The sequence below is a fragment of the Sipha flava genome, unplaced genomic scaffold, assembly GCF_003268045.1.
Source record: "Sipha flava isolate LNK unplaced genomic scaffold, YSA_version1 89_pilon_pilon, whole genome shotgun sequence".
Taxonomy (NCBI): Eukaryota; Metazoa; Arthropoda; class Insecta; order Hemiptera; family Aphididae; genus Sipha; species Sipha flava.
In genome coordinates, this window is record NW_020273631.1 from 129,086 (window position 1) to 139,903 (window position 10,818).

At 29.7% G+C, this 10,818-nt stretch overlaps 1 protein-coding gene across 1 annotated transcript; it reads right to left on the bottom strand.

Annotated features, from left to right (window-relative positions):
- Positions 1-259: 259 nt before the first annotated feature.
- On the bottom strand, positions 260-9,555 carry LOC112693616 (sorting nexin-13). The gene is made up of 19 exons (XM_025568765.1): positions 9,377-9,555; positions 8,481-9,306; positions 4,724-4,999; positions 4,550-4,658; positions 4,371-4,483; positions 3,653-3,951; positions 3,411-3,583; positions 3,228-3,341; positions 2,866-2,989; positions 2,617-2,775; positions 2,414-2,550; positions 2,211-2,336; positions 1,810-1,987; positions 1,659-1,754; positions 1,455-1,597; positions 1,008-1,388; positions 735-949; positions 556-668; positions 260-492 (listed from the first exon to the last, which is right to left on the bottom strand). The coding sequence occupies exons 3-19, from the start codon at positions 4,828-4,830 to the stop codon at positions 296-298; spliced, it is 2,784 nt and encodes a 927-aa protein (XP_025424550.1). The 5' UTR covers positions 4,831-4,999; positions 8,481-9,306; positions 9,377-9,555; the 3' UTR covers positions 260-295.
- Between the last annotated feature and the right edge of the window lie 1,263 nt (positions 9,556-10,818).

Below are 10,818 nucleotides of genomic sequence, written 5' to 3' on the forward strand. Positions count from 1 at the left end.
GCTAATATTATAAATAAAAATGAATTGTTATTGTCTAGACAAATATCACAAGAAAAAAAAACAGTGTTTGTACTAGATTTTAAATATATTATGTAAAATTTGTTCAACTATATTGTATTTTATTTCCATGTATATTCAAAGATAATTTTTTTTTTTTTTTTTAGGATAGTTATACTTAAATTATATCAAAAACAAAGAATAAAACAATATTAACATAAATATAATAATAACAATAACAACAAAGATACAAGTAGTAGACTTAACAAATTATTTTGTTATATAAAAAAAAAGATAATTAATTCCTATTAAGTATAGGAGGATTTTTATGTAATTTATCGATCAGCCCACTGAAACTTGGAAAAATCAATAAAATACAAGCACTGGTCAAAACGTATGCTAGACGTTTGTTAAGAGTTTTGTGTTGGAGCATGACTACAGCCAAATAAATTCCACGTCTAGTAACTTCACTACCCATTAAATGCTTCAATTCGTCTAAATAATTGCAACAAAAAAAAACAAGTACTATTTTATTAATATTATTAAATGCAACGTTACCTGATACAGAAGACATAAGTGCACATTTAGCAGCCACGAGTGTTCTAAGCTGTACTTCAGTGTCTCGAAATTGCACTTCTGTAGCTCGTACACCTTCTGGCCATAATGAATTTCTGTGAGAAAGGGAAAAATAAAAATTGAATATGATACAAGTTCATTGTTTTGTATCACAACATTACTTGATCGCAGCAATTAATAATGATACCCTATAAGGGTCAGTTACTGTTGCCACATACTCTTTGAATCTTCTGTTAACAACATGACCGAATGAAGCTCTAATAATATGCTGTAATAACATGACAAATCTTTTCCGTAGCCATTGTTGCTGTTCATCGACTTCAAATACTTCAGTTAATAATAATAATACTGCACGCATGGGCATGTTGTCATCATCCTGTTGATTTTAAAATAGGTAAATTAGAATACCACTAAAGTGAACATTTTATACATACTTCGTCCACTATAATTCTATTCACAGTGGGTTTGGATGGACCAAGTACTTTGCTTATATTATCCATTACACCATCCACTGTGTTAAATATATTATCAGGTACTGTTTTAACAACGTTTCCCACGGCTTTCAACGGGTTGAACAAAAGATTATCAACAGTCTTAACTAGATGACCCGATAATAATGCTTTCTTATCTTCAGGCCTTTGTTCAAGAAACTGTTCAACCATTGTTTGTATTCCTGGATAGTTAACAACTGTTGAAGATTTCAGCAAATTGTGTATAAACTGATTGAGCATCATCATACGCTTTTCTAATACCCGTCTATCAGCATTATGAAATGTTTTTTTAGCTGGAAATGATAGTTTACCAAGTTCTGGATACTAGACAAGTTAATTTTTATTTTTAAAAATAATATTTATTTATTTATTTATTATGTACAGCCATACCCTATCTTTCACTCTTTGATAGAGATCATAAAAATCAGAATATCGTTTATAAACATGCCAATTCTCTTCTTTCCCAGACATGTACACTCTAGTTATGGATACAGCATAGACACCAAATGTTTTGCCACCCTCGTGTACAAGTCCTATAATATTAACTTGTTAGTCATTATGTCATATATACAAAGTTACCAATTATTTACTGACCAGTTTCAATAATATCGGCAGATAATATTGATTTGTCTTCTTCTGATTGACTAGGATTTAAAGCTTTACCACCAGAGAGAAAATCACTAACTTTATCTAAAATACAAATAATACGAAATAACAAGATTTAAAAGAACATTATTTAACTTACCTCCAGTCCCTTTTAAGAGCTGTTGTACAGCGTCCATTGGTATAAGAAAATCAGATGCAGGAATTGCTAATTCCGGTTCATAAATGTCTTCTGAACCTAGTGATTTCATTTCCAAATCCGATATCAATCTTGAACAAGACTCATGTTTACCAAATCCAGATATAATCCCCTTTTCCGGCTAATCAAAACATTTTAATCAAGTTTAACATCTTAATGTATCATATAAATTTATTATATTCAATTAAATTTAAATAAAAAAATATAAAATATATATTTATATATAATAAGTACATAAATATTATTGATTTAAGATATACAGTCAACTTTTGATTATAGAAATAAATTTAACTATCACATAAATCGAAAGTGAAAAAATTACTAATAAAAACTTATCTATGTACCTTTAATAGCCCCTTGTATAATGTATTTTGAACTTCATCAAACCATGTTTCATCTACTGGATCAGTTTGTATTTTCTTAACTAATGATTTAACAAGCTCATCTCCAAGCTCATCACAAATATCAGGCTAATTAATAATTATATATTTCTAATTATGATAAATATAAAATTATAATTTTCTAAAGGAACAAAACTAAATTTTACTTTTTGAACAATATACAAGGAGTACAATTTTTTAGCTTCATCTCTAATATGATCCACTGTTGCTAGATCAGATGATGAATATTGATTAGGATCACCACTAACAGTTTGCATTTGATCATGAACAAATTGTTTCCAACCTAATTTTAAATCATTTTGACTTCATTTAATACAATTCTAAAATTTAATTTGCATAAAAATCTTACCATCAATATTCATATAAAATGATATAAAACTATCACAATTTATAGTTGTTAAATAATCAATAAAGTATGGCAAAGCCGTTTTACTTTCTAAAATCCATTTTAAAGACAATGAATCATTCTTCGGAGAGGACATGGAATGCTCAAATGATAATAACAAGTCTAAAAAAATATATAAGTTAATTTAAAATGATATTCATATAAATATTATAATAATTAATATGCATATCAATTCATTAACAAATATTTTACCTAGAGATCGATCCGATTGTTGAGGAATACTGTTAACAATTGATTTAATCAAATTGGATAAAAATACAAGACTACTTAATTGCTGTTTTGCTCTGCTTTCTGATTCGCCAGAATCTCTTGATCGCTACAAATATTTGTATTAAATTTAATAAAAAAAAATTGTAAATAAAGTTAGAAGCATGAAAAATTATAACTATTTTCCACTATTATTTTACAAAAATGCCTATGTGCACTTGTTATTGATGAACGAATTATTATTATAAATTCATGAATGGAGATCATTTGTCATTTTTTTTTTTTTTGTGAAGGTTAGTGATTATTTTTTATGCCTCTAATAAAAATCATAACAAGATTTAAAATACCAGATTCATTATTTCTTTGTTGACTAAACTATGAACAGCATTTAATTGTTGAGTTGACTTAGTTGATCTTAATACTGTAAGAAATGTTTCATTAGTAACTGGATAGTCACTGCACTAATGGTACAACAAAAATACACACGGTTAATTTTTTTTAAAACATTTAAAGTAACTTTAATTATTTACCAGCCATATAATTAATTGATTAACATAATCTGGATTACTGAGCATATTAATAGTTGTTAAAAAAACTTTGTTTGCTATAATTTCACATATCAAAATGCGAATAGTTTTACACCTGAAATCATTTTCAGGAGCAAGATGATATAAAAGTGCTTCAGTTATATCCCTTAGCCATTCTGTAAGATAATAACACATTCGGTACTTTTAAATATAATTTTCTTTATTCAAACAATAAATTATTTTACTTCTTTCATAGTTTTCATCCAAGCATACATTAGCATGTGATGTATTCAATCGATCGACATCTTGTTCATGTTGGAAGAATATAGTTTCAAAATCAATTTCTTCAGAATTTTTTGCAGCCATAGCTTTCAATGATTTTCTATATATTCGAATATGTTTGGCAACTTCTTCTGATAATTGTGTACACACAAACTGTAGAAAATCAACTTGTTGTAACCGTTTGGCCATACAACTGATTAAATAACTAGCAGAATTATGCAATTGATTGGGAAAGTCTTCATCATCACTAATTTTATCATACCTAAAATTAATCATAGTGTTGAATATTAATGGATAACAAAATTTAATCTTCACATAATACATTAATTCTATTGTCATTTATCATATTAAATGTGATTTTCTTCCTTCAACCAAATATAAATCAAATTTTCTGAGTCAAATACTTGAAGGATACCTAACCTAATCTAGGCCATTTACTTAAAATTTAAAAATTTAATTTGTGTAATACTTTTTTTAAATGACAATTTCCTTGTAAAGCAATCACTTTTCTTTATCAATCTTAGTTCTTGATTATTTTTAATTTATCTTTATACTAATATCTAATTTCATTATTATTGCCTTATTATGGGATTGTTTGCAAATACATAAAATAACAGCTATATTTGATATATAGAGAAAACAAGTAATGTTAAAACAAAAGTTTTGAAAATTGAATCTTACCATGGATACACATAGTCCCTAAAAATGTATTCCATAATGTCAGACAACTGTTGATCTATATACTCAGAACCACTTAAACTTATATTTTCTTCAAAAGTTTCTTTTTTAGAAATCTAGTACACAAAAAAAACATAAGATTAGCAAATAAAAAACATAAAACAACTACAGTGGACATTTACGGTTTCGGGATTGAAGAAACTATATACATGATGATCGGGATCTGTTTTCAATGATTCTATGTATGCGTTGGCTTCGTCTTCCACAGCATGGTAAGTGAAATATATTAAGCTAAGCAAATATTTAAACAGAATATCAAAAATGGTTCAACGGACCACATGAGATGTTCATAGTACCTGTAGAGGAATGCCAGGAGAACAGAAACGGTGATGGTTGTTAACCACACACCGAAAGTTGTAAAGCATAGCAAAGCCAGCAACAAAATCCAGTAATAATTAGCCATAGTGGGTTTGGTCTACATCAAATGGTCTACCAGACACATTGCAGACGTTTTTCGTTCGAAAACCCGGTTTTGGTTTGGGCACACGAATGAGGAAGTATAAAATGATTTACGGAACGAATGGATCAAAAGGTCGATGAGTTCCGTAACAGCGATACAAATTCAGCTAGGCCTAAGACATAATGATTTTCGGAATTTTCATATGCTCTTATCGCAGACCGTCGCGGATCAACGGTGATAATATGGCAGTAAAACACCTGCCACCCGTGTTTCGCAGTGAAAACGATGTAAACATTAAGTTAGTTCGTTTTGACAAAAAGTGTACATTTTTTTACAAGTGTAATCCCAAAAGTTCGTTATGAAATAGTGTAGTCGTACACGCTTTTTGTTTTAAAAAAGTTTTACATCAGTGTAAAACTCCGACCTAAGAACAAGTGTAGGTGTTGATCGTTATCATTTCTTATCAGCGTATAGTTGATTCTGTAATTTTTTAGTTCTTTAATATTTTCAAAAAAAAAAATATGAAAACACAAATCGCAAATAAGGATTCTTTTAAATTGTTGTTATTTTTCGACCACGAAAATATTTAATGGGAAAATATGTCGAACAAAAGATGGTCTAATCATGTTAGATGATGGTGATCACATTGTATGTGAATGTAATGGTAAATATAAATTATGAATAAAATAAAAATAAACAATTATTATTAAAACCTATATGGAAAAGTTCAAGTTATTATTGATCATTTCTACTATCAATAGAATAAATTATGATCAGTTGTTAAAATTGATAAAAATTATCAGCTGATTAATCTTCACCAAAAACGTTTGTTTTGAACACAGATATCTGATCATATCCCTTAAGGTGCGTTTATATTAGGCCGCGAACGCGAACAAACGGTACAAAATGCTACCGAACGAATGGGAACGCATATTCGCTTAACATTCGACCGCGACCGTTTAAGCTACGTCCAGACTACACGACCAAGGCAACCGAACGTCAACGTTTCCACATTCGATGTTGGCTGTGTTTAGATGTGAGAACATTGGCATACTGTCTAAACTCATGCAAATTCGTCGTTAGTCCGTGTTTGGAAGCCTTCGCTGATTTAAGCTGCGAACGCTTACAATTTATTTTATTTATCTGTTCGGACCAAATGTTGACGAAGACTAAAACATCAACAAATCATGTCTAAACTGATAACGAATTCCTTTGATGTACCACTCCCCTAGCGAAGGTAACCGAAGGCATATTCGCCGTTGTCGTTCGTCCAATCGCGCTGTCTAAACCTAGACCAACCTAACCGAATAAGGTCGTCACATGTGCCTTCAGTACCCTTGATCGTCTAGTCTGGACGTTTCTAGCTTCTATAAAATAAATAAAGAACTACCAATCATCAAACCATTTGGTATTTACCAACATTAAATATTCACATATAAAAGTCGAAACAGTACATCAAAAACCGATGACTTATCAGGGCGCAACAGTGAAAAAAATATGTAATATAACCATAAAGATCCTCATAACTAGAGCGCGGATTTCTATGCAATCGCATATTTTTTTCCTTTCAATATTTTTGGATTTTTGTCAGTTATCTCCACGAATTATCATAATTTGAAGCTAATGGTAAATTTTTTTTTTTGCATATTTCTGCATATTTAGAGGTTATTGCATATTTTTGCAAAATTCAAAATTTATTGCATATTGAAGTGAAAATTTAAAAAAAAATGTATGAAATAATATTTTGTCAAGTAAAAAAATTAAAAATAAATTTCATAGTCACTAAATAATAATTTTTATATATATATATTTAGTTATAAAATAAATAATCGATTATGACGTAAACTTAATCGCTCTTGCTGTGTCAGTCGATTATCGACATACCACTTGCTTCAAATATGCCCCAATAATTTCGGTTGACATCAAGGGTTCGATTTCAGTCTTTAAAAATATGTTAATCGATAAATGACACAGCTTCACAGAAGATAAACTTGAAATGTATATGATTATTTATTTTAATAATAAATAAAATTTTAAAAATAAATTAAGTTCAGAAAATTCCCTAAATTTTTTTGTATTAAGTATATAAGTAATCAATTTTTATTAGTTGAATTATAAATTTTAAATAAATTAAAAATTATTGCATATTTTTTGCATATTTTCATAATTTTGACTGCATATTTTTTACATATTTTCATGATTTCGACTGCATATTTTTTGCATATTTTCATGATTTTTACTGCATATTATATGGCATATTTCGATACTTTTAAGTGCATACAAATCCGCGCTCTACTCATAACATTTATCGACAAATGTCGACCGTGGCACTCAAAGTTTCAAAAAATGTTTTAAATTTAAAAAAATATTTATTTTGTGATATTTTATACTACATAATGGTTGAGATAATTGATCTATGAAAAAGCCAAAGGGGGCAGATGCCCCTACTCACCCCTCCCCTACGGACGCCCTTGCGGATAACCAAATGTTCTGGTTATCTAACCAAACGAAATCAACGAAATGTTTATTTTATCATTTTTTATACATAATGTGTTTGGGATATTTAGCATAATGCGTTTGGGCGAGTGATTTTAAAACATTGTAATGTGTTTGAGCGGTATTTTTAATATCCTGAGATGCTGTATACTGTATACCAAGGGCGACCAAACGGTCGATCGCGGACGATTTCAGAGTCGTTCATGTTAGAATTTATTTTTAGGTTACGTGCACGAAAATTAATCATGGTAGTTATGAACAAATTGTCGATAAGTTTTATCTGTATAGTTTTTATCTTTTCTTCTGGTGTATAAAAAAATTTTCCAAGAAAGTTGATCTTCAAAGGTGAAGTATAGTTTTAGTAGATCGTGGCTGGAAAACGTTTGGCCGCCTCTGCTGTATACTGTATGCTGCAAAAACTGGTTTCGGTCAACTTTTTGGTAAGTGCTATATTATACTAACATTTTCCTTCCCATTTTAACAGACTTAGGACTGTCTATGATCTATTTAGACCACAAGTATGGTTAAAAATGTTTTTTTTTTTTTTTTTTTTTTTTTAGTTTCTTTTCCATTCATTTTTATTTATATTACACAATGATTTTAACATTTTACATTTTTAATATTTTTACCAACACAATTCTAATAATTTATATTTTAATGAAAAAGAAACTTAAAACAAAAAAAAAATATAAAAAAAATTTTTAACCATACCTGTGGTCTAAATAGATCATAGACAGTCCTAAATCTGTTAAAATGGGAAGGAAAATGTTAATATAATATAGTACTCACCAAAAAAATATTCAGGAACTAGTGTAGTACTTATAAAAATCCGGGACCCAACTAGTACACTACCTGCGATTAGCCGTTATTATTATAGCGTTAAACAAATTAATTGATTAACATTTAAATACTGTATAACATTAAACACTAAATTATTCATAATGTATACATTTCATATAACAGTGAACAGTATTTATTTTTATTTTTTATTTAAACCCTGCTTAAAAGTTATTAATACATATTTTAAAATACAATTATTCAGGATTTTATGAAGCTAAATAAAATATAATGTATAAAAATTATCAAAATTATTAATCTTTATTTTCCTTACAAACAAGGACCAACCTAGTTTATATTAAAAAAAAAAAAATACTCACATGAACAGTATCTTTGGTAATCCCAGGTTTAAATTTATCATTCAAAAACTTCATTTCCTCAAACGCAAACCATTTTGAATGATAAATCTTGTCTGTTCCAGCTCTTGAACGTTCACTGTTAACTTCACATTGCCTCTTTTTTCGGAAAGAAGTTAAAAGTCTATCCATCTTTTTCCTCACTTCATTTACATCTAGCTGTAGTCCCTTGCTTATTTCCGTCCAAAAATCTATTTTTTTTTTTGCCCAATTTATATTGAGGATTTTGTGGATCCCAAAGGATCGGTCTTAATTTATATAGATCGATAGAAGCGCAGAATACAAAGGAGATATTGAGGAAATTCTCGTCTCCTCAGTACTGTATCGATTAAACCTTTTTTTTTCGTTTGCAATCGTGACCCAGGAGAGAAATATGGAGTCCCATATATTTATTGTCCCAATATCTTTCTTCACTGGTAGGCGATAGCCTTTAATGACTGGTTGATGGAGACTTAATGCGTGCTTCCCGGTGAGAATCACGCATTCAGACTTCTCCGGGACCAGTGAGAGTCCATTATTCGTCATCAATCCGTCGATACCAGTCAGGGTTTTGTTCATGATTTCCTCTACCAGCGCAGCGTAGTAGGCCACAGATACGACGGCAACATCGTCCTCAAAAGCCAGAAGCTTGACGCCCTCAGAAGTGGGAACCCGAAGTACGCCATCATAGAAGAAATTCGATAGGGTTGGGCCATGTGGAACCCCACACGTCACTGATATACTTGGTCCATACCGTTTACCATCTTACCGGATTAGAACACTGCAGGGTAAAAACCTGACCTAACCTAATCTAAATGTAGAATAAACTACGTATAACTATTCATGTGCTATAAAAATGTATATACTTATAAATTACTTACTTATTATCAGTCCTCGACTTGGCAAAATTAAAAAATAGGGACTTTGAAAAATAGCGTCCCCAAGACTTATTAAGCGTTATAATTATAACATAATAATAGTAGGGAAACGCTAACATTTCTGAGAATTAGTTGGGGTACCCCGTCTCCATGCGTCCCCATCAAGTCAAGCAATGCTTATTGTTTTAAATATAAAATTGTAACTTTAAAAATATTATAAAAATCCGCTTGATTTGTTTAAATTGATTTTTTGTTTGTGATTTTTTGTTTAGATGAGTGAGTGTTTAAAATACTATTTAATTTCAATACAACATACAGTTCCATACAGTTAAATAAAATATATAAAATACAGTTGATATATTTTAAAGTATATTTATTGTTAAATATTAATTATTTAATGAATTGTATAAATTTTAAAATTAAATTAATTTAATAAATAATAAACATGCATTTTTGTTTGCATATTTTGAGTGCATATTTGAATGATAACCATCGCGCAAATGCATGCTTATTTCGTACGTTTTTAGTGTATACAATTCCGGGTCCTACTTATTACATATTTGATATTACTAAATGATTTTTGTCATTTATTCTTTGGGTAGTCAAAAATAAAAAAAAAAGAATATCAAAAAAATAAACATAATATTACGGACCACGTGAACATGGTTATATTTGCTGTTGGACACAAATTCTAAATAAGCATAAAGCACCATTAAAATATAACAAACGTTTAAAATAATTTTTAAGTTTTTTGAAACATTGGGGGGGGGGCTGTAGCCCACTAGCCCATCCCTATATACGTCACTGATACGTAGTTTAATTTGCCCTAAAAGCACCGTGGTGCACTGTTTGGGAACCACTTCCCTTCAATATCAACTAGAAATATTTCCTATCAGAAACCTCAGGCGCGGCTTCATGGACCTATTTTGGTGGAGGCCAAGTCCCTGGACAAAACTATAAAAAAAAAAAACATTATGAATAATAAACTGTATGCTTTTATTTTTAGTCTTAGCATGTATCTATAATGGTATCTATATTTAATTATACATACCAATTTATCTATGAACATTTTTAGTCTTAGCATGTATCTATAATGATATCTATATTTAATTATACATACCAATTTATCTATGAACATCTATTAAACATACATCGAACAGTCTATCTTCAGTCATTCTCCAATGAAACCATGTTTTTTACACTTCTTGAAAAACTTCTTTCTGCAGTAGCGACGCTTACTGGTTAAGTTATCAATGTATGTAGTAATGTATTTAAATATTGATAGGTAGAATTGAGAAAAAATATCCATACTATAGGGAACTTTTAAGCTTGGGGGAGCCGTGGCTTCTCGCCTCTCTCCCTGGATTCGTGCTTGTGAAACCTACTACATATGAATTTTAGAGCGAACCTTTTGGTCGAAATCGTATACAAAGACACAAAAACAA

Bases quoted from the DNA above. Each gene is read 5' to 3' on its own strand.
- LOC112693616 (XM_025568765.1), bottom strand. From the start codon at position 4,830: ATGGCTAATTATTACTGGATTTTGTTGCTGGCTTTGCTATGCTTTACA. The intron at 2,551-2,616 runs GTAAGATTTTTA...ATTTAAAATTAG, and splicing joins ATTTTATATGAATATTGATG to GTTGGAAACAATTTGTTCAT. The intron at 950-1,007 runs GTATGTATAAAA...TAAAATCAACAG, and splicing joins ATAGAATTATAGTGGACGAA to GATGATGACAACATGCCCAT.